The 24,528-nt window shown below is 38.0% G+C and overlaps 1 protein-coding gene across 3 annotated transcripts in view; it reads right to left on the reverse strand.

The window, feature by feature from the left end:
• The window catches only part of ZNF451 (zinc finger protein 451), a 94,044-nt gene extending 70,249 nt beyond the window's left edge, over positions 1-23,795 (reverse strand). For 2 of the 3 annotated variants that reach the window (XR_011471862.1, XM_070418332.1), the window contains exons 1-3: positions 23,519-23,774; positions 22,950-23,033; positions 15,106-15,186 (exon numbers count right to left, since the gene is read on the reverse strand). Coding sequence is in view for 2 of the 3 variants with exons in the window: in XM_070418332.1 (XP_070274433.1) it covers positions 15,106-15,186; positions 22,950-23,033; positions 23,519-23,539 (186 nt within the window). In the remaining variant the exon portion in view is untranslated. Of the gene's footprint in view, positions 1-661; positions 13,379-15,105; positions 15,187-22,949; positions 23,034-23,518 lie in introns of those variants that run through there. The other variant, XM_070418333.1, reaches the window with a different exon arrangement.
• Between the last annotated feature and the right edge of the window lie 733 nt (positions 23,796-24,528).

Raw genomic sequence — 24,528 nt, forward strand, 5'->3', positions numbered from 1 at the left:
GCTGATCGATGTTTCTCTCTCATCGATGTTTCTAACTCTCTATCTCTCTCCCTTCCTCTCTGTGGAAAATCAATAAAATATATTTTAAAAAAAATAATAATAATATTAATTCTTCCCGTACATGTGCACAAAATTATCTGTTCATTTATTTACGCTTTCTTTCATTTCTTTCACCAATGTCTTATACTTTTCAGTGTAGAGGTCTTTCATGTCCCTGGTTAAATATATACCTAGGTATTTTATTCTTTTTGATGCAATTATAAATGGAATTTTCTTCATTTCTTCTTCTGATAGTTTGTTATTAGTGTATAAAACTTCTGTATATTAACTTTTTATCCTGCAACTTTAATGAATTCATTTATTAGTCCTGTTTTTTTGCTGGAGTCTTTAGGGTTTTCAACATATAGATGTTCCCTGACTTATAATGGGGTTATGTCCCAATAAACTCATCTTAAGTTGATAAGACTGTAAGTAAAAAATGCATCGAATACACTTAACCTACCAAACATAGCTTAGCCCAGCCAGTTTTTACTGAATGTGTATCACTTTCACACCATCCTAAAGTCAAACCATCTTAAATCAGGAACAATCTATATAGTATATCATCAGCAAATTGTGAGTTTTACTTCTTCCTTTCTGATCTCCAGTTGGATGCCTTTTCTTTGCTGGTCTAATTCCTATACTATAATAAAGAGCTAATATGCTAATTAGATTGAACAGCAGGACGACCATCCAGACGACCTTCCAGATGAAGCGGGGAATGCGAGGGGCTGCGAGGACCGAGCTCCTTACATGAATTTTGTGCATCAGGCCTCTAGTGTTGAATAAAAGTGGCAGAGTGGCATCCTTGTCTTGTTCCGAACCTCAGAGGAAAAGCTTTCAACTTTTTACTGTTAATTATGTTACCTGGGGGGTTGTCATATACGGCCTTAATTATGCCAAGGTACATTCCCTCTATACCCACTTCGTTTAGGGTTTTTACCATCAATGTATGAATTTTGTCAAAAGCTTTTTCTGTATCTATATAATTTTTATCCTTCATTTTGTCAATATGGTGTTCATGTGGATTGATTTGCAAATGTTGACCCATCCTTACATCCCAGGAATAAATCCCACTTGATTATGTTGTATGATACTTGGACATATCTACTGTAGAATTTAGTTTGGTAATATTTTGGTAAGAATTTCTGCATCCAAATTTTCTCAAATTAAATACAGGCAGATCTTTCACTTTACTTTCCACTCATCAGCTCACCCAAAAGTGGAGCCTCTAAGTCACTTGTTATTGCCATAACTAGCTAAATCAGTTTTCTAAAAATATTTGCCAAGATCAAATCAAAGAAAATAGAGGATATAAGTAGCAATTCTTCTTTTGTAAAGCAATCTCTAGAAACTCAGTAATGAAAAGTGGGTCTTGCACAGGAGAAATTATCATTTTATAACAGCTTGTGGCAGTGGATCATTTTTTAAAATATATTTTTATTGTGTTTAGAGAGGAAGGGAAAGGGAGATACAAACATCAAGATGAGAGAGAATCACTGATTAGCTTCCTCCTGCACACCCCCTGCTGGAATTGAGCCCACAACCCGGGCATGTGCCCTTCACCCTAATCGAAGCCGGGACCCTTCAGTCCACAGGCCGATGCTCTACTTACTGAGCCAAACTGGCTAGAGCACAGATCATTTTGTGGCTCTTTAATGATAGACAAATGATTTATATTTTAAAATCATTATTACTAATCTCTAAAAAATACTTTAGTTCTTGAGTAAATAACAAAAATGATAAAAATTAAGCATTTTTTAATGAAAAATGTGAATATAGTTACTGGACCACTGTGAAATAGAATAATTCTGCTCTATGTCCCACACCAGGCGATATACCCTATGAGAAAACACTCTGTAAAAATAGTTATTATCCAGAGAAGTGATGCAACAACCCAGTTCCCTGACTCACCAAAGCACTTTTTGGCTACTAAAAAAAGGCAGGAATAAAAAAAGCTGAAAGTTGTAGGAGGAAGGAGGGTGGTGAAGAAAGGGAGAGGGAATATAGATAAAACAATACAAGGCAGAGGTTTATTTACATTGTTACTAGAGGCCCAGTGCACAAAAATTGTGCACTCTGGGGGTTCCCTCGGCCCGGCGTGCACCCTCTCGCAGAACAGGAGCCCTCAGGAGATGTCCGACTGACAGATGGCTTAGCGGGGAATGGGCCTAAGCCGTCAGTCAGACATCCTTAGTGCTGCCACAGAGGTGGGAGAGACTCCCACCACCACTGCTACAGTCTCCAGCTGTGAGCCTGGTTTCTGGCTGAGTGGTGCTCCCCTGTGGGAGCACACTGACCACCAGGGGGCAGCTCCTGCATTGAGCATCTGCCCCGTTCGTCAGTGCACATCATAGGGACCAGTCCTTCCACAGTTTGGTGGATTTGCATATTAGCCTTTTATTATATAGGATATCTGAGTGTCAGCTGGCACTGATTAGTCAGAGCACCACCAATTGGAGGATCACCTACATCTTTATCTTCTATGTAAGGGATCCCAATTTTAAAAAAGCTCAAAGGAGCAACCAACTGCAAAAGTAGCATAAATTAACTTTGGAAATTGTATTATACATCTGACTAGTGCACTTGAAAAGAATTCCTGAAACTGCATTACTTCATACAAAGTCAAATTGCCCATCCTAAAGCTTTGGTCCATAGTTCGGTCTGAAGTTTGCACCCCTAGAAGTGCTGTTTACCAGAAGTTTCTTCTGCCCAACTCATAACTCAAGTCACATCCCAAAAAACATTTTGAAAAGCAACAATTTTCCTCAAGAATTTTATATTCAAATACAGATAAAGCAGAAGAAATAAACACAGCAAAGCAGTACAATATTTATTTACCATCTCCAGCAGCAAAGCTTTGGACCCAGGAAACAAGCCTTTTGTACAAAGCAATCTCCTTCCTTCTCCAAATGGTTATTGTTTACAAATACAAAGTACACAGAACATCTACTTCATTTTTTTCATCTACTTTATATGAACAAATTTTAAAACATACATACAACTATACCCCATTCTGTAATTTAGTTAGTTAAGAAGGCTAGTACCATTGAGCCTGTTAAATAAGGTTCTTCCTGTATTGTCTTTTGGGTAAACTGCCAAAATCTATATGTATAAAAATCCCTTCTAGGAAGGATGACTTTGATTCTCCTTCAGTATAAGGCAAAAATAAATAAATAAATGTAACTTTGGAACTTAAAGGAATTAAAAAATATCTCTGAATATAAAGCAAAGCAAAGCAAAGCAGAGTTACATCATTTTAATCCTGAGTGCCACTGCTCTACCTCTGGCACAGGAAAAAAAAAAAGGATGAATTATGCAGAGAGAAAAGGTGAAAGTGACAACAGCAGCAAGAAAATCAAACCAGAGAAAAAAAACAAACAGAAAGTTGGCAAAATGTGCTTTGGGTGCTGCTGGAGATACCACTTGCACGAAGTTCACAGGCCCTTCCTTCAATACAATACCTCATAACTACAATGAAGCAACTTTTTTAGAAATATCTTCATTTTCCCCAAGTCCACCCACAAATGATCTGTAAGCCAACACTCAGGGAAATTACCCACATTTAGCTACTCTGAGGATACACTGCCAATAGACAATCCTAAAGTATGCAACTATACACCCATAATGGGATGTCACATTCCACTTCAGGGACATTATCCTGTTCATTTTCAAAGTTATTCTCAACCACTATCTCAGTTCTATTTCAATGCTTGAGCTGTTCCTAGGGCTAGAGGTACACTGATTGAGAGCTCTCCTCTGGCTCAGCTCAGGAAGAAAAATATTTGCTCTAGATGTCTACAGTGGACTACAGTACAAACCAACCTATAGACAGACTTTACTTTCTACAAGTAAAGGCTACATACAAACAGTACACTCTGAATAGATAGGAACCAATGATTTCATGGGTAATGTATCCTCTTCCTTCAACTTAATCTCTTCCAATTCTAGCCTCTTAAGTAAGGGCCGTTTCTTACAATTCTGAAACCAGAAACACAATGTTCCCATGCCCTGCACACACTGATTCCTTCACCCAATTGCCTTGCTCCTATTCTCCACTAGTCCAACACCCTTTTCTGATCATGTTCCAAACTTCAGCTCAAGAATTTGGTAAGAAAAGCTTCCTTGACCCTCCAGATGAAGCTATCTTTTGTCACAACTTCATCACAGGCATTCCTCTAAACAGGATAATTACACTGTACTGGTATTCCTTTCTCTTAATATAACATCTCTTAACACATTGTGGACAGATCACGAGAATTCTCGTGTTTTCTGTTCTAAGGCTTGTGGCCAATCATACTTTAAAAAGATATTAGCTTGTAAGCACATGTAATAAATAATTTCAAAATGCAATGGGTATTTAATTTTAAAGCGTGCCTTTAACATTTATGTAAAACGTTTTTTGTACTCATTCAAGAGAAACTTACCTGGCCACTGGGTAAAGCTAGCAATAAAACTACTGGTCTACAATGTGTTAACACCCAGCATCCCCACACATTCCTCAGTACCTGCCTGCACATGGCAATTATTGAGAGATGTTTGACAAATAAAATTATTGTTTTCAACACTGACACAAAATGACAAAATACCATCCATCAAAAATTGTATACACGTACCTACATATCCTAGCTCTTCATTCTACATTCTCTTTAATTTTTTTATTGTTTATTATGAACATTTCTTAGCTTGCTCTTGAGAAAAGAGACTATTTTATTTAAATGTCTTTCAATGAGAGTCCATTGCTGGGCTTGCAATATAGTCTAATTCAGCCTTAAAAAACTGAAAACAAGAAGAACATGATCTGATGACACAAAACTATTACATGCTATTAAATACATCTAAAAATGTATCTGTATTTATATTCAATACCATCCCACAGTAACAAGAAATCTACCAATATGAACAGAAATAGCAGAACTACTGAAGAAAATCTATATTGGGTTTTCGAGTTTTCAAAGTATTTCTAGGCATTACCTCATTTGAAAGTAGAAAAACAGAGGCTCAGAAAATAAGTGACTTGCTAATACTCAGGTCAAGGTGTTTGGAATTCAAATACCACGTGCTTCGCATCATTCTACCTTCCTTCCATTAAGCCAATATCCTCAAGTTACCAGTAAAAAAAATGTTTAAGTGTATATCTCAAACAAAATGGGTGTAACAAAAAAGATAGAACAAAGAAAAAAAAAAAAAGCAGTAAGAACCATTACTTAAACCAGGGGTGGGGAACCTTTTTTCTGCCATGGGCCAGTTGGATATTTATATCATCAGTCTCGGGCCGTACAAAATTATCAACTTAAAAATTAACCTGCTTTATTTGGTCAAACATTTAATTAATTCACCTCTAATGCCTTGGCAGAGCCAGACCAAATGATTTTACAGCCTTATGTGGCCTGAGGGCCAGACTTTCCCCACCACTGACTTAAACAATCAGTGCTGAAAATAAATAGGATGCAAATAAGCAACATATGAAAGAGAAGCCAATGACTATGCATCAAGAATAATCTTAGTCTAATACAGTAAAACTTCAATGGGAGAACTAAGATGTTCGGATTTTTTTATCTGACAAGCGAAATAGCCAGGAATTAGTTAATATAAGGCATCAAATACTAAGGGACGAGAGTACAGACAAATACAAATACTAGTATATATCAAAGATTAGTGTATATCATGGAAGACAAAGATTAGTATATCTCAAATTAGCTAATCAGAGAGGTAAGATTTGAGTGGAACCTTGAAAAACACAGGGAGGCAGCCTAGTACAATGTTGACTTGAGACTATGAAGGAATAGAATCTGTATTCAAAGCAGTTCCACTGCTTGAGCAAGTGGCTTGTTGGTAAATTTCATTTCCTCATCTACAAAATAAGGGTGAATGTCTACCTCGAGTGCCTTGCAATTAGCAGCCTAGTAAATATAAGTTCTATAAATGAAGTTTCTCTCCTCTACTTCCTTTTCAGGCAGATGACAATTAGACTCAAGGCTATCAAGGTGCTTCCAAGATCTGTCAAAATATATTTTTGCCAAAAGTAAAAGAAAATAGGTGCTGTTTCAAGCTATTAAACAAAGACCAACATGCATGCAACTCTGTGCTCAGATTCTAAATGAGACTAATTACAAATTAACTATATTCTACCCAAGACAGAAAGGAATGGGCTGCACACCTAACAGCAGGAAGCTTAATGTAAATAAATGTTTTAAAAATAGAACTGAAAATTTAAAACTGGTGACAAAAAATGTTTTGCCCCCATCGTTTACATCATTGTTATTTCACTAATTAAAATAAGTACAGATAAAGTTGACCACAAACCAACTAGTTATTTTAACACATTACTACATTATAAATGAAAGTATTGTGAAATATAGTCATCATAAATAAAAATGGGAGTTAACAAGAGGTCTAATTGTAGCCCTTAAAATTAAATGCTGTGATAGAACCACTCTTATGGGCCAGGGGGGAAAAACAACAACAGAAAGCATATGATAGCTCCTGGGGAAAAAATAGCATCTCAAAGTTAGTCTTATAAAGGGACAACTAACAAAACTCATACAATAACCCTTGAAATATTTAAGGTCAGAGGAGAAATTTTAAAATTATTACCAGATATAAAGCATTTACTTCACCTCTACTAAGGAATATATTCAGGAATATATGAAAACTCAATATAACTTGAGAGAGCTCCAAAGTCCTAAAAGTACAGACAACCTGAGAACTCTTGTTGAATTCTTAACAAGGCATCAGAAAGTCTAATAGACCATTTGAAATGGACAGTTACCTCAACAAAACCAGTAAAGCCCTTAAGACCTAGAGAAAACTGGCTAACTTTAAGATACAGTACACATCTCAGAACTGTACTATAAATTCATGGTGATGGTCTTAAAATCTTTATACAGAGAAAAGTTGCAATTGACCACAAACTATATGTAATATACATTTGTGTGAAGAATATATAGAAATGAGAAAATAATACTACTATTAAACAAGAAAGCATTAAAAACCAATGAAGGTTCAATAGATGGGGAATAGTTTAAGAGACTGGACTCGCTACTGGTTTTTTTAAAGACATTATAAGAGAAAACTAGAAAATCTCTTACAATAATGCTGAAGGCATTGTATTTAAATATACAAACATAAAGCCACATCAAAATCCTGGCTAGTTATACGGGCAGAATGAAAAATATAATCTACATCAAAGAGATTAAGGGAAGATCAGACACCATTGTAGAAAGAGGTGTTACATAAAGAAGAAAATATCAATACAAAGAATGAACTGATATGCTACCATCAAAAGGTCATGGTTGGACTGTGATTACTTCTAGTTATAGCCAACTGTAAGCAAACATAATTTCCAGTAATAAGATACTTCAATGGTACCAAACAATACTATAAAAAAGTTTTCATTATATAAAATCAAGCAAATGAAAAGACAAAGCAGTACAAAAATATCATCCCACTAATCAATAAGAGAAAAATGATGTAATAAAACAATATTCTCATCATTCACCCAGGAAGAAAAATTCCATTAAGGATATTTTAATGGCTTACAAAACTTGTTCTATCTGAAAAAAATAACTAAAATATTTGCATTCAATGCAGTGATCATCAGTTTACTGATAACTTCCGCCTGTATATTTTTGTTAAGTGTATCCACTAATGAAAAACTATATAGAATGGATCTGGCTGATGCATACAGATATGACCATTGGACTTGTGGTTAACATTAGGTAAAAAATTACAAATTTCAAAAGATGAGGGAACCTAAATAGTGCAAGTCACGGGCAAAATATGCCTCACATTTTTTAAAAAAAGTTTTCAATTACTGCAATCTTTAAAACTCTTTCTACAAACATCTAATCCATAATTTCAACCCTTCATTAGAATCCCTATCAATTAATTACATCCTCAAGAATACTGAATGTAGCATTTAATGCTGTTCATCCATGTCATTCAACTCTGTATCCAATTTTATAACTAGAAGGGATTCTAGACTGTGCCTATTCCAACCTCCTTGTATTTGGTAATTGAGAATTTATCCTGTATGTATTGGGACCTCAAGGACATTACTAATCAGATCACTCAGTACAGTACTAATGTGATATACTAAATAGTATCCAAGTAGCCTGAAAAAGTTTATGCTCCCCTCAAATGCAATTTTGCGGGCTAAGTAAATAATAAAATTATACTGATAAAGAAGCTGCCACACAATTTTAAAAAGTTTAAATTGCAATTACAGTGATAAGGAAGCTGTCACACAGTCTTAAAAAAAATAGAAAGATAAAGTGTCAGCAAATTTACTACTTTTTCCTAAGGTCAAATATAAGTTGTGTTACCATGGCTAGATAGGAGACAAATGACTCAATCAGAAAGCCTACAATCTACAGATAGAAAACAAAGCTGCCTTAATGCCCAAAAAACTGAGCCAATCACTATTAACTAAAATGTACTATTGTGAAGTTATTTAAATAAAGGAGGGACATACTCTACAACCTTCTGAAATGGATAAACAGTGCTATAAAAAAAAACATTCAGAAGGAGAGTACATATAGTGCAATTAATTGTACAAATGAATAAACTACAAGATTAAAAATCACTGTACAAAATTCACTTATCACCAGCAACATATGCAAGACATCAAAATGTTAACTTTTAAACAAGCATGAAATTTAAAAAGGCACTTCATATAACAATTAATGGAAACAGTATTTCTCCATACACAGTAACTACAAGAAATCATATTGTGTCCACATATATTTTATGTCTAGTCAAGAAATAACATTTTGAAGAAAAAGGATCATTAGATACATCCCTTTTGAGAATACCAAATTATTAACTTACAATTATTCCAAGGCCTCCTAGAAAACCTAAAGTATTTAAACGTAAGAGGTTAGCCTGATGGAGAATTTTGTCACAGGCTCTGCACATCACAGGCACAATATGAAAACTTATCTAATTATGAGTTCCATATGCCACTGGGGTTGTCTCCCTAGACCAAGTCCTCATTTTTAGTTTTATAACACCATCATCATTCAAGTATGCCAGGGAAAGATTTTAAAATAACAAAAATCAAACAGGTTAAGGATGTTTCTTCTGTAGTCAAAAAACTAATTTATAACTACAAACTGTCCTAACTCTACAGCATTTTGTCCCTATCCCCACTCAATTGTCAAATCCCTTTAGAAGTTACCTACTTGATTATCGAAATTCAGTAATTTCTAAATACCTTTTTACTTGTAGGAAAATTCCCTGGAGAGGCTTGGACATAGCAATTAGAGAGTGATAAAGCAATGTTTTCAGCTTTATTATTGAGCAACATAACATAGGAGAAAGAGAATAGCAATGCTGTTTTAGAAATATTTAAGAAAGGAGGACTACACACAACAATGTATATATAGCTAACACTACTACTGAACTATACACTTAAAAATGGTTCATGTGGTAAATTTTAGGTTGTCTTCTTTAAACCACAATAAAAAATTACAAAGGAGGAGCATATTAAGCAGAAGTGCCAAAGCAATTTCAAAAAATCATACTTAAAGCATCTAGTTTGGCTTGGTTTCTGGAAAATAAGAATGCCTCAAAAACCATCGAGTTTGTGGCCCAGTATTTAATTCAAGGAAGGAAAGGAAAAGTGGAGCAGTCTGAAGTAGCCTTAGCTAATTTGGAACACCTATGTGCAGCCATACAGAACAGTTCCAAGGTCTCTCTCTCTCTCTCTCCAGTGACTAGTCCTTTCACAGAAGAAACTGTAGTCCCATGTTGATGGCACATAAGACTACTTTACTGGTGTAGTACATATCATGTATTAAAATCTTTGTATGATTTCTAAGGCCTGATTCTTTATAGGCAGTTAATTAATGCTCGTCTAAAGTTCAATTTGAAAGACAGTTCCTATAGCATTGGCATGGATCTAAAGTAGAAGTAAAACTTTGTGGAAATTAAGAAATATAAAGGTAAATATTCACCGTAGATATGACCAAACTTGCAAGATGATGCTCTCAAGACTGTAGTTTAGACTTAATCTACAAGTAGGACTAATACAGTACCCTTAAAGTATCTAAGTAAATAACTTCTTTCAAGTTGGGATTTTTTGCCTCTTCAACCTCTATAGCACAAATATGGTGCTGAATATGGTTATGATGGAGAGGAAGAATGAGATTCCAATAAACTATTAAAAAGTGGGGCTCCAGGAAAACCGTCAATTACCATTATGCAAGAACTATGGCAAGAAATTGAAACCACATGAATCCTAAAATAGCGTTATATTCCACTAACAGTAGACCCAAAATATTTCGATCAAGCAGATAAAAAGATGTTGATGTTTGACAAACAAGTTACAAAGTTATAAGTCTGTCAATTAAGAAAAACTATTTTGGCTGCCAAGCAAGTAATACTGGGTCATGTATTCAGACCCCTCAAACTTGACAATTTTCTCCATTTCTGAAGTCATGCTGCGAAGACAAGGATCTAAGGCCTGGTATACAGTACAGCCACTCCCTTGAGATTGAAAATATACTGTGAGACATGTATTTGAGGTATCTGCTAGTTCCAGGATAGTGGAGAACTATTAATTAAACCAAGGTCGTCTCTCATGGTAAAAGTCTGACTAGGTTAAGGGAACAATAAACAAAGACCATGTCACTGAAGTCTTGATTTCAGACTTTTAAGAAATTATTAAAGGATATATCATTTAAATAGATATCCAGAAACCGAACTGTGTGAGATGTTCTCTTTACTACATCAACATTTATAGTCTAAAACTTATGGATTTCTCAATAGCATCAATTGATGGCATTCCTTTTATTACAGTAAGAGAACTGGATTATCAGGCATGTTTAGAATTCTTGCTCTTTTTAGAGTTCAGATTTGCATGCCTAGATGGTGTAACATCCTTTATTTCTAGGTCACTAATATACATATCTTGTTTTGTATTTAAAGTGTGATGAATTATCAAGCTCAAAAATTTTAACTGTTTAGAAGGTGGGTTTAAGAAGGTCATCGTGTTGAAAGGTCCAGATTATCCTGAGAGAACACCATTACTGGGTCTCACAGCTTGGTGATTGATATGAGTTTGCTATGTCAGAGGCTTATAAGTGACAACAACTAAGAATTCTCTCATAATGTAACTTGGAGTGGTAATGGTATGATAGCAATCAGTCTTGATGAAGATAGTTAACTGTGAAATTTCTAAAGACATTATGGGTAGAAAAGTCTTTTTCCAGCTGGTGCCCACTGTAGACCTGTAACATCTAGTCATCCCACTGGAAGCAAACTAGATTTGGCAAAATTTGACTTGAATTCCAGTTCTTGATATACAGCTTCATGGTTGATTTTGAAGTCTCACAGAGCTTGAGTTGTATGATATAGAGATTTGTCATTTTGTGAAGATCTGACAAGCAAAGTCTGAACAAGGAAGCACTGATAACCTAAAAATGAAGGATCTGTCTCTGTGTTAAACAGAGATCTGGTTAGTGGGTTATTTCCAGGCCATAAATCTCCTGGTCCTCAATTTACCAGCAAGATTTTCCTGAGGAACAAATCTTTATCTTTTTCTTTGATCACAAGAGGATTCTGATTCCTGAGTACCTTCCTCTGTACTTACTTTGAATCAGAAATAATGGGTAAATCTTTGTCCAACCCTACTTAGATGAAAAGTCTCCACTGCTCACTTGGTCAATAAGCATGATTTTATTATATACTTCATTCCAACAGTCTAGAATTTAAATGTAAGCTGAAGCAATTCCATACATGCATTCAGTTTTTGAGGTAACCACCTACATGTAGATCTGTTTAAGTAAGGAAGAGCAAGTAAAATACTTAGGATGTTGGATGGCTATACTGCTAAACAAACAGGCTATTAATTCTTGTACCCATGGCGTTCTGGAGATTCTCCCTTTTTTCTATATCTATAGGGGTGGTTTCGGGATTTGTACCAATCCCCTTTGGAGTACCCTCTATTGTGATAATGTGCTTTCTGATCATGACTATAAAAGTATCGATGTTGGTTATAATATTTGTTGTGGTCTTTATAGTCATTTTCTTTTATACTGTTTTCTTCTGCAACAACAGCATTCACATCTTGTCCAAAGAGGGAAGAGCCATCAAAGGGCAAGTGTGAGATCTTCTCCTGGGTTTTCTTAGTGAGAGATGTAAGTCGGAGCCAGGCTTGCCTTCTGTAGTCTACTGCCATTGCCATAACTCTGACTACAGAGTCCATTATGTCCCTAGTAGTACAAAGCTGCCAAAGGCCTGCATCCATACCATCAGATATTATACATCTTGCTTTTCCACGATCAAATTCTGGGTCATGGACCAGATCCTCCATGTCTTCCCAGAGTTTACGCTGATATTGAGTCATATAGGCCATGTAGCTAGCAGCTCGGGCTGCAATTGAAGCAGCATGGTAAAATCTACAACCCATGACCTCCATTTCCTTTGAGGTAGAATCTAGAAGAGATGTTGTGCTTCCTCTTTTGCTATGCTCTAATGCTTCTACAATGGGACCCTCAGCTGGAGGATTTGGTTGAAAAGGAGAGGTATCCTTGGCCACAGGATATACCCTGTGTCCCATGAAAGAAGAAGGATGGCAATCAGCAGGGTCTTTAAAAACCTCAGTGGTGGCAATTCTTAGAAGAGGATGCAGCGGAGGAACCAGACGTTTTTTAGAGGTCACATAATCAGGTTTCCCATCACATGACTCTGCTTCAGATTGTAATGTTACTCTCTTTATAACACCTCTCTGTTCCATTCTCTTCAAAAGACCTGTGAAACTGGTCTGACTGGGATCAGCTGGCTGTCCTTTGTCATCAGCTGAGGGGGATTTGCAGTCTGCTTCTTCTTCAACTGTGGATAAATTCTCTTCCTTGGAGGTGATGTCCCAAGGAACTGAGGAGTTCTCACTTGGCCTAGAATGGTGAAATCTAAAACAACTCCTGGACTGTAGATCACGTATCACTCGGGACATCTCAGCCACTTGTGTCTGGAGATAGAGGATGGCATCCTGTCCATGCTGTGAAGCTGAAGACTCTGGCGGTAAATCCTCCTTGACCTGTGAAGAGGCCAAAGATTCTTGGGGGACCAGAAGTGGAGATGAAGGCAGATTCTGATAATTTTGTGATGGTTTAAGTGTATCTGTCTCAGAGATCTTAAAATCTGAATTATTTTGATCATTTTTTTGGTTCTCCAATGGGTTCTCAACAGAAGAAGGTTGAGAAACTATCCTCTGTGGACTGCTGGTACAACTCCCAGAGGAGCTGCTGTCTCCAATGGGAAGAGGAACATTGCAGCTAGAGCACATTTCTGGGCGATGATTCTCAGAGGATGGCACCTTAGACTCAGGCATTCTCTGGGTTATCCACATGAACAAGAAAACCAAGGAAGAAAAAAAAATGCTTTTAATATGTTAACTTTCAAGTGCAGAGATGCATGTCCAGTAAGTAGAATTCAATTTTTAAAAATTACTATAATTAAAATAATGAATGATGCAATCCACTATTGGTCAGCAAGGGATCACAAGAATCAATTCCACAAGCTTCACTTTCCCAAAGACCCAATACCAACTACTGGCATTAATCTGGGACTCTGTCCCTGAAAAAAAGAGAATATAAACAAGCCCAGTTCAAGTGGTGCCATCCTAGCCTGCTGCTTGGTCCCATACAAGGATGAGAGGTGGTTAGATCATTGGTGATAACAATTTTAAAAAAAAATCCTATACAATATATTTAAGTCAATAAAAGGAGCTAATAACTGCAGAAAACATTCAGGATAAGTCCCACTGAGGGAAAAAAAAAAGTTTTTTTAAAAAGTCCTCCATTGTAGAATCACTTTTAAGCCCCTTTAAAAATTCTCCCATTCACTCTCCACGAATAACAAAACTTTCCAGTTGCATAGTCCTACTTTATGGTTTGTAGTTTTCAAAGAGCTCAAATATATTTTTGTTACCTCATTTCATCCTCACAACAACCCTGTGAGGTAGGTACTATTTTTATTTGATAAAGAAACTAAGGTTAAAAAAACTACTTAATTTATCCAAAATCATAGAATTAATAAGGAGTAAAGCTGAGACTAAAACCTAGATATTTTCATTCCAAGTCCAAGTCTCAATCCTCTTTTATTACAGAGCAGAAGCTTCTGGCCACCTTGAACAAGACCAAGGAGTTCTGTAATCCACCAAGAAAATAGCCCATTAGTAGCAATTTGGGCTACAACAAATGTAGGACAAGAGTGTTACAAAGGGCTCAGCTGCTTCAGTTCTCAAAGTAAAGAAAGTATTAAAGGGTCAAACCCACAACCAAAAAAATCACACCTAAGAGAGAAAACTCCAAATATGGGGGATAGAAGAGGTTAAAAGATGTGATGTCTAAAGTAATATATCACCTATAACCCTTCCTACATGTCATTTTCTAAAGGAGCTTCACATATTCTTTCTTCCAAGATAAAACAAATTTTCTGTGTCTACATGGTTCTGGATGAAAAGGATCCAGTTCTATAGGGCAACTGAAGAGAAATAGGAAAGGAAAAGGACACAAGGAGCCAAAAAGCTTGCAGTTTTTATTCCATTTCCCTTTTATCAGATATCATCACCAAGGCTTAGAACTTTCCTGTGTCATGTCATCCTTTCACACCCTCACTGAAAGTGAATAAACAAAACTAAAAGTAGGAGATATTCTGGGCAAATAACTCCTTAGACTACCTATATGGCCCATCCTAACAGAAATGGGCCATCCTCTAAAGCAGTGATGGCGAACCTTTTGAGCTCAGCGTGTCAGCATTTTGAAAAACCCTAACTTAACTCTGGTGCCGTGTCACATATAGAAATTTTTTGATATTTGCAATCATAGTAAAACAAAGACTTATATTTTTGATATTTATTTTATATATTTAAATGCCATTTAACAAAGAAAAATCAACCAAAAAATGAGTTCGCGTGTCACCTCTGACACGCGTGTCATAGGTTCGCCATCACTGCTTTAAAGCAATAAACACAAACGTCATTGATCTGATAACTCTCTTTAGAGACTGCCTATTAAATGACCAAAGTAAAGAAATACAAATCAAATATAATGTACTTACATCACTATGAGAGGTGCTAGGTTCTTCATCATCACTGCTGACCAGATCAATATATTCAAGAACAGGTCTTAATGGTCCTTCCTAGGAAAGAATTGAGCAAATTAACAAATCATGAAGAGTTATTCAAACTAAACTAGCATTTTAAACAATGTTTGTTGGATTGGCAAAAATTCCTCTGAATTCCTTATGGCTGGCAGAAAATAATCAAAATGCAGAGAAAAATATTCAGAGTATTTACATGAATAAGAAATGATGACGAGAAAAAAAAGAAAGAAAGAAACGATGGCGAGGTCTAGGAGGAGGACCCTAAACCCCGATAAGAGTATTGGGACTATGTCAATTAATACAGAAACAGGCTATAAGGACACAGATATTATGAGCCAGTACTTTTCAAATGTGATGGGTATCAATGGTTTGTTAGATATCTAAGCTCAAAACCATGGAGTTCTTTGACCAAGAGCTCAGCTTTATCTCCCACTTCTATAGAGAAATATCAAACCTAATTCTTCTCCATCCTTTCTTTCCATCCATACTTACTCTTATCATGAACCAGGCCTTGAATGCTAGGCTTAAAAGCCTTGATTTTATTCTAAAAGTCTTGATTTTAGGTTAAAGAGAATAAAAACTAACATGGGAGTAACATATGAGACTTGTGCTTTAAGATAAATCACATAAAGAAGTATGAAGAGTGGAAAAGGCAGAATTAACCAGTCCAGACACATAAAAATGCAGAACTAAAGTAGTGGTGACAGCAAGAATGGTGTGGTGGTGCATACAGAAGAGAATATATGGGTATAATGGAGAGGTGGGGGGAGGGGGAAGCGCGAAGATTGGCAAACAAAATCCCAACAACAACTAGAAGTAAAAAAGTGATCCCCTAAGGTTTCAAGCTTGGGCAACTAGAAGGATACTAATGCCATTAATATAAATTTGGAATACAGAAACACAATGCTGATATTCTTTTGCACGTAATGACGTGATATGCCAATGGCACACAGAGGTATTTGGCAGACCTGGAAATGCAGGCCTGTAATCTGGATGTATGAAGTAACTGAGAATAGAGATTGGGGAGTGGCTCCCCTAAAAGCCTATTAACTGCAGCTTTAAATTGAAACTATGAGTAGCCAAAGAAAAGAGCAAAGAGGACAAAGAAGAATTCAAGGAGGCTCTTGAGGAAATGCTAGAATTTTAGAGGACAAAGAAGAATTCAAGGAGGCTCTTGAGGAAATGCTAGAATTTTAGGATTCAGGAAGAAGAGCTATGTGGGTAATCAGAGATTGGAAAAGAATCAGGAATGCATAAATCTGAAGAACTTAAGATAAAGTGAACCTCGATGAAAAGTTATCAATGCTAAATATGACCCAAAACACCACAAAAAAAAAAGTGTCACTGAATTTGGCAACAAGATTTTGAGAGAGCAACTGTCAAGAAAGTAGTGAGCACAGAAGCCATTCTCTAAAAATTAAATAGAAAATAAGGCGGTAAAGGACATGAGTAGAGAGTATTCTTAAAAAAAAATCTGGGGGGGGGGAGGGCACGTGCTAGGGGGTGGGGGTGGTCAGGGAGCAGTCAATGGGGGAAAAGGAGACTTATGTAATACTTTAAACAATAAAGAATTTAAATTAAAAAAAGAAATCTAGTACGTTGAGAACAAGAGGAAGGAACATAGGAGGAGGAGGATCTGGCTGAAGAAAGATTTCTTAGGATAGAGAAAGTTGACTGTTGGCAAGCCAAAGTGATTAATTCGATGGAAAAACTAACAGAAAAAGATTCTAGATGTGGAGACAGAAGCTAAGATCTAGTTAAAGATCCTCTTCCTGAAAGAAGCATCCAGTCTAAACGATAGCTTGTTTCTCCCCCTGGGCTACAACTTCTCTGCAAGCAGAAAATTACTATCCTTGTAGGTAGTGATCCAGAGAGCAAAACTTTAGGGCAGGAATCATGTAACTAAGTAATTGGGATTTTTGCTAAGCTATAAAAATGGAAGTTTAAAAAGGAGGAAAAGAGGGACAGATATTCTCCAATGTATTGTCGACAGAGGTACATCACCTATTTTAAGACTAAAACCTACCACTGGTATAAAGATCATCAAAATCATATAATTAATCCAAGAAGGAAATAGAGTAGATAAAAATAACTTTGACTGTTCATATAATTATCTGAGTTTGCACTATTCAAGAAATTTGCATTAAAAAATTTTTATTACATGCCCACAGAAATAGCACGCCAAGAAAGTCCTCAGGTTACCAGAAAAACAGAGGTAGGGACAGAATTTCCACGAACAGATAGTAGGTAAAGAAATAAGGAAGATGAAAGAAAGTAACAGGCACAAAGCAAAAAGTAGAATGGGCAGAAAAAACAGGATAACGAAAATGGTCACAAATAGGATTAAAAGATAAGTCACGTGCCCTAACTGGTTTGGCTCAGTGGATAGAGCATCGGCCTGCAGACTGAAGATAAGTCACGAGATAGTAGAAGAGGCAGAAATGAAAACAGACAAGAGAAAACTACCAGAAATTTACTACTGGAGGAACCATTGGACTGATAGGCACAACTAAGCAATGGCAACTTCATATAATTCACACTAACTAAAAAGAATAAAAAGAAACCAGGATAGGTAATCCAGACGTGAGAAAAAGCAGGAGTCATTTAGGATACCTATTCATTACTCAACACATAATTATGGAGTTGTAAGTGACAGAATGGTAGGAAAGTGTCCGAGGCCTCCAAAAAGACAAAGAGGCTGAGTGGAAAAATAAGAAAAGGTAAGTAACCCCAAGGAAAAGATTACTTTATAAACAAATACTCTAATTTCCACAGTGGATATAGAAAAACTTCCACCATAACGAGGGAATCAAAACATTTTAGTACTCCATTTATTTTCCTACTAATCAGTAACATTTGTCATCCTGCCCTATAAAGGGATTGTGCTAAACTTTTCATGCACATGATTTTATTTAGTCCTCAAAATTACTTGACAAGGTGAGATACTGAATTACTATTATCCCATTTAACAAGTAAGAAAACTAAGTGAGATACATACCTGGTTCTCTAAACACATAATTGGCTGTGTGCCCAATGCAACTCTGAAGTAGTTCAAAATATACATAATTTTTTTTAATAGTGGTGTGTTTTATTTTATTTTTAATATATATTTTTATTGATTTCAGAGAGGAAGGGAGAGGGAGAGAGAGATAGAAACATCAATGATGAGAGAGAATCACTGATCGGCTGTCTCCTGCACAACCCCCCACAACCCAGGCCATGTGCCCTTCACCAGAATCGAACCTGGAACCCTTCAGTACGCAGGCTGACCCTCTATCCACTGAGCCAAACTGGCCAGGGCAATACATAATATTTTTAAATCCATGCTTATTATTTAAGTTTCTGAGATAAGATACTTTTCAATAAGCGAAAAATGATTACCTGCTACTATACCCAACTCTGAGGAACTCATAACACTGACCAATAAATAAATTAACTCCCCCAAAGAAGTAATGTTTACAGCACAAAGAGCAAGAGAAAATAATTTCTAATATTTATAATGACTGCTTATATCCTTAACAAGTATATATGCATGTGGTCCTCCATTTACAAGGTATTTTATTTGAATATGCTCCATACATCAACTAGTAAACCGTCATTTTTTTTTTAATTGATTTTTTACAGAGAGGAAGGAAGAGGGATAGAGCGTTAGAAACATCGATGAAAGAAAAACATTGATCAGCTGCCTCCTGCACACCTCCTACTGGGGATGTGCCCGCAACCCAGGTACATGCCCTTGACTGGAATCGAACCTGGGACCTTTCAGACCGCAGGCCAACGCTCTATCCCCTGAGCCAAACCAGTTAGGGCTAAACTGTCATTCTTATCTCCTCTGTACCAACACCAAATCAAAGGATTCTACTTCCAAGGCCACACAATTTAGGAGCAGAAGCACAGGCACAAGCAAAACAGATTAGGAACACAGTTGAATTAATAATCTAAGTTTAAAAACAAATTTGTTTTAAATGAAGGTTTCATTTCTGTTATTAGAAAATTGATTCTCACACAAATTCAAAACACCAATTGCCAACTAACTGGAAAGTGTCAACACACAAAGATATACACACAAAAAAAGCTTACCTCAGTCTAAAACAAATACGGATTTAACCACAGATGCAAAAATCTAATCTAAAATTCTAAATAATTCATTTGGGTTTTTTTTTCCATATAGGTAAGTGAGGGGCATAGTTTACTTCTTCAGTCCTGCCGAGTTCAAAAATTTCAAATGGTTCCCAACTGCCTACTTTAAGTTCAAATGTAGTCCACAATTCAAGATCTATACTATAGCCCAACCTTTCCTCTGCCACTTGCAAAAAAAAAATCTTATCTTCCACAACTACACAAAAAACTGCTTTTCCAATTCTGATGCCTTTCCTTATTTCTTCTAAAAATAACCTCTTAAACACGTACAAATACTAAATGCTACATATGGCAAAGTAGCAAACTGAAGGACTTTTTTTTTGGTGACAGCACCATGTATTTTTTATAAAAGAAATTTCTACTAGAATTATAATACGAGAAGAAGCCTATTCAACATTCCCTCTGCCTTTGTAATGATAACACTAAATGACAATGATACCTTAGTTCTCCACTTGCATAGTTCTCATCTCCTATTTCATGTCCCACACTAAAGTACTGACATTTTGGGGTGAAATGTATTTCCAATTAATATGTGTAGCTCCAGGGTACTTAATTCATGACTCCGCATATTATAAGCTCCAACATTATTTTTATTAAGCTAATTATAACCCTTAAGACACCCAGACAAAAGATATCCTATTTTTTGATTTTTATTTTTTTGCCTATGACCCATTCTACTGCTGGTGAAATATCACTTGAACTATGTGCTCAAGTTATTTATGAAATTATACAATTTCGTTCACCATTTCCACAGGTTCAACAATTCCACATTAAGCCAATAGTCTTGGCTGAAACATAAATCTCATGTGCTGTTCTTTTTTTTTTTTTTCTTAAATCCTCACCTGAGGATATTTTTTCCATTGATTTCTAGAGAGTGGAAAGGATGGAGGGGGAAGTGAGGGAAACAGAAAAGGGAGGGAGAGAGGGAGGGAGGGAGAAACATTGAAGTTGACTGGTTGCCTCCCACACAACATGCCTCAACTGGGACTGGGGATCAAACCAGCAATGGAGGCAGGTGTCCTTGACCGAAAATCGAACCCGTGACCATTCAGAGCCAGAGCTGATGCTCTAACCATGCAGCAAAACCGGCCAAGGCTCATGTGCTGTTCTCAAATTTATGATAGGTTGCCTCAGCAGTTTTTATACCTTTGTATCTAGAGTAGCTCTGTGAAAAAGCATGTCATGGGGTTCTAGGCTAAACAATTTCCTGTGAGTAAATTAAAATATCCAGTTTCAAAGAAAGACATAAAGATGGCAGAAAAAAGAGTCATGTTACTAAACTAAACAGAAAATGAGAGAAAAAGACCTAAATGAAAAGTTTTTGTCAGGGTAATATTCTGTTTCTTGATTTGAGCACTGTTTACACAGGTGTACTGGCTTTGCAAAAGTCAAACAGTACACTTACGAATTGAGTTCAATGTTAATTTCAATAAAATATAAATGAAAGGGGTCATTTTGGGCCTCTACATCTATATTTTTCCTTTCCTTCAGCATGCTGTTTAGTTTCAGATTTTATTTCTGCAAACCACAGAAAGAATGATGTGCCATCATATGGCTCAAAGATTAAAAAATTAAATTAATTAACAGCAAACTAAGAAATCTAAACCATAATAAATCAAGAAATGACATCATAATGCTCTTTTCTGTATCTGAATTAATCTTAAGTTAACCAGGGAACTGTTTATTATATAATTGGATAAGCATTACCTAGAGGATAAGATTGGGTCACAGAAAGAAGTAGAAGAGTCTGTCTCTAAATGTATTTTAAAATAGAATTAAGGTATCATTGTCATTTAGTGTTATCATTACAAAGGCAGAGGGAATGTTGAATAGGCTTCTTCTCGTATTATAATTGTACATGATACATATAATTCATTTGTCCATTTAGAACTATCAAGCCTTTGAACCTATAGTTGAAAACAAGAGTAAATATAAGTTGTGTCAAGCTGGATACACAAAACTGATTGTATATTTTTTATTCTGATGAAAGATATAACAGATTCTCTACATTTAAAATAAAACTTAGAGTTAAACTTCAACTTAATACAAGCTTATATTAGTCACAAGCTACAATTCTTCATCCCAGAGTACCACAAAAAATATTTTTAAAATCTTATTTTAATAGATTCCGTCAGTGACTTTCAAAGTAAGCCTGTAGTTCATAAAGAACTGTGTGTCATTCTTACTTATATTTGCACAAAATATCAAAATAAGTACTCTCCATTCACAAATATACCAATACTCAGAAAGAACCTGAAATATTTGTCCTAAAAAGCCAAGGAATTCTGTTTCTAAGCATACTTCAGTCCACAGAGACTGGGGGCAGGATACAATTCTTCTAACCTCCCACAACCCAAAACTTTAAAAGTTTAAAATAAAAAAGAGGACCATATACACTAGCACTGGAGAAAAAGCCACAAATGCTCTTGTGAAAGACTCCTACACAAACCCATTAACACACAATAAAATAGATCATCACATGGCCCTAATGTTGTGATACTATCGAATACTGTTTAATAACCAGTTTTCCGAAGTTGCCCCAAAACAAAACACAAATACTCTGTTAAAAAAAAATTATACACCTTTAATAATACACTTCAACTCCAGTATTCAAAGGGTACTTTAGAGTAGCGGTATTCTCCAAGCAGAGCCCTTGTCAGACTTTGTTTTGGGCGAAAATCTTCCCCAAAACACATCAGACCCACTTTCTCCCCAAACCAACGCTTTAAAAAGTGTGGTCCAGAGATCAGTCCATCCTTGCATTTTTTTTTTTTTTTTCCAAAATGAAGATTCCTAGACCTCCCACCTTCAAATTCTGATTCAATAGGTCCAGAGTGAGGCCCAGGAATGTATACACCTATTACGAATGCTTGGAAACGGTCTCGACGGGAATAAAATCAGAAAACAGTGAGTTCCTGGTGATGCAGGTATCTTCATTATGCACATCAACTGCACTACTGTGCTGTAACATCGTGACCTCAGAGATCTGTGACACCCTCAAGCTAGCTGCCTCCACGTGAGGAAGCTCAGGTTTTGAGTTCTTACAGCCCTCCTCCTCCTCCTCTATACCCTTCCTCCTCCTCAGCCGTCCCTTCTCCCTCACCTGTGTGTCTCCCCTTACAAGTGGTTCTCAACCTTTTGGCCCTTTAAATACAGTTCCTCATGTTGTGACCCAACCGTAACATTATTTTCGTTGCTACTTCATCACTGTCGTGTTGCTACTGTTATGAATCGTCATGTAAATATCTGATATGCGGGACGGTCTTAGGCAAACCCTGTGAAAGGGTCGTTCGACCGCCAAAGGGGTCGCGACCCACAGGTTGAGAACCGCTGCAGGCTTAGCAGATACTCCTGACCCATTTCGATACACACAGCCTTAAGGGACCAGAACTCGGCCGGAGCCAGAGTAGAAAATGGCCCTCCGTGGAGGCAGGAGAGGAGTGATGGAGCGCACAACGCGGCCTAGGGCCGGCAGCCTTTGTGATGGCCACGGTGGTGGCTCAATTCCCTCCCCCGCTGCCACCTCCACACTGTCCAGGACCCGTCGGACATGCACACGTATTGGCTGGGCGATGAATGAACAGGTGAGGTGTTTTCCCATAACCGCTTACCACGCAGTCAGTCTTCGACTCCGAAAAACCCGAAATGTGGCTACTTACACTCACAAACTGAATGTCATCTTCATTCTCATCCGCTGCGGACTCAGATGCCCCAGGCCCCGCTGGAGGGACAGATCCTATTATCTACAAAAATAAGCCAGAACACGCTTATCTATACAGCCATGTACTCGCAGGAAGAGGTTTTCCCCAAAAGGAACGGAAAGGGAAGCGCTCCCAAAGAAACTTAAGGGCACGATTCCACGCAAACCCGACGAAGAGCAGAGCTCCCCGGAGTCGGGTTATGCCTCTGCCGCCGTGGGGGGGTCGGGACCAGACGGCGAAAACCAGCCACGGGCCCCTCCGGATCCCCCCGGCGGCTCCAGGACGAGGGACGCAGGCTCCCTGCCGAGGAGCAGGCCGGTCGGCGGAGCAGCCACAACAAGGAGCTCGGGGCCCGGCCGGGGGCCGGGGCGGCCATTGTTGCTGCTGGTTCCTGCTCAGACCTGCCAGGTCCCAACGCCGGCTCGGCCGAGACGCCCAGGGCATCGCCCCGAGGCTGCGGCCGAGCACCAGGCCTCCGCCCACAAAACACAAAACCCTGCGCGGCCCCCCACCCCCCCGCCACTCACCTCCGGCCCTGGGTCTCCCATTTCTCCGACGGCCTCACTGACAGCACCGGCGCTGCTGCTGTCCCTGTGGCCGCCGCTGTGGCTGTTGTCCCCGCCGCCGACACCGCTACCGCCACGACCTCCCTTCCCGCCCAGCCCCGCTTTACGCCGCCGTGACCCGCCCCTGCGTGAGCGCCGACGCCGCCGACGCCGCGGGCCAAAGAGGTGCAAAACCGCTTCAGAAGGAGGAGCGGCCGGCTCGGGCCCGCTATCCTCCCGAGCCTCTTTACCACGGTCCCGACCTCCCTTCTCGCGCACCGCACAGGACGCTGGGAATTGTAGTTCTCTCGTCGCACCCGCGGACGCCCGAGCTTCGTTAGAAAAGAGCGGAAAAGGGCCTCCAGGCCCAGCGCATGCGTTTCTCCGCGGTGACGTCACAGCAGTTCCACCGAGCGGTGGGTGGGCTTGGTTCTGTTGAATAGAGATGTGCAGAAGGTATCGGGTTGGGTTTTTCGTGGTTGTGGAAGTGAAGGTCACTTAAAGGTGGTGATGGGGACGGATGTCTCCGTTTTTCTTTTTTGCAAAAGGCCAGGAACGTGGAGCTTTAGCAGAAGTCTGAGATCTGGAAAGGAATCTGATGTGTTTGACTAGTATATCACTCAAGGGCTCCCCAGCTTGTAATACAGTCTGGGAAGAAAATTGAGGACTAGCGCTCCAGGTTAGCATGAAGGAAACGGGCAAAGCTAGAGAGCCCAGGGTCCAATAGGACAGGAAGCTGAGGCCCAGCTAACCTGATCACTAAGCCCCAGACCACGACTTTAAAACGTAATTTTAGCCGAACCGGTTTGGCTCAGTGGATAGAGCGTCGGCCTGCGGACTCAAGGGTCCCAGGTTCGATTCCGGTCAAGGGGACGTGCAGGAGGCAGCTAATTGATCTCTCTCATAGATGTTTCTAACTCTCTATCCCTCTCCCTTCTTCTCTGTAAAAAAATCAATAAAATACTTTTAAAAAATAAATAAAATGTACTTTT

This window comes from Myotis yumanensis, unplaced genomic scaffold (genome assembly GCF_028538775.1).
Source record: "Myotis yumanensis isolate MYYU_CA2020_CCGP unplaced genomic scaffold, mMyoYum1.0.hap1 SCAF_6, whole genome shotgun sequence".
In the NCBI taxonomy this organism is placed as follows: Eukaryota; Metazoa; Chordata; class Mammalia; order Chiroptera; family Vespertilionidae; genus Myotis; species Myotis yumanensis.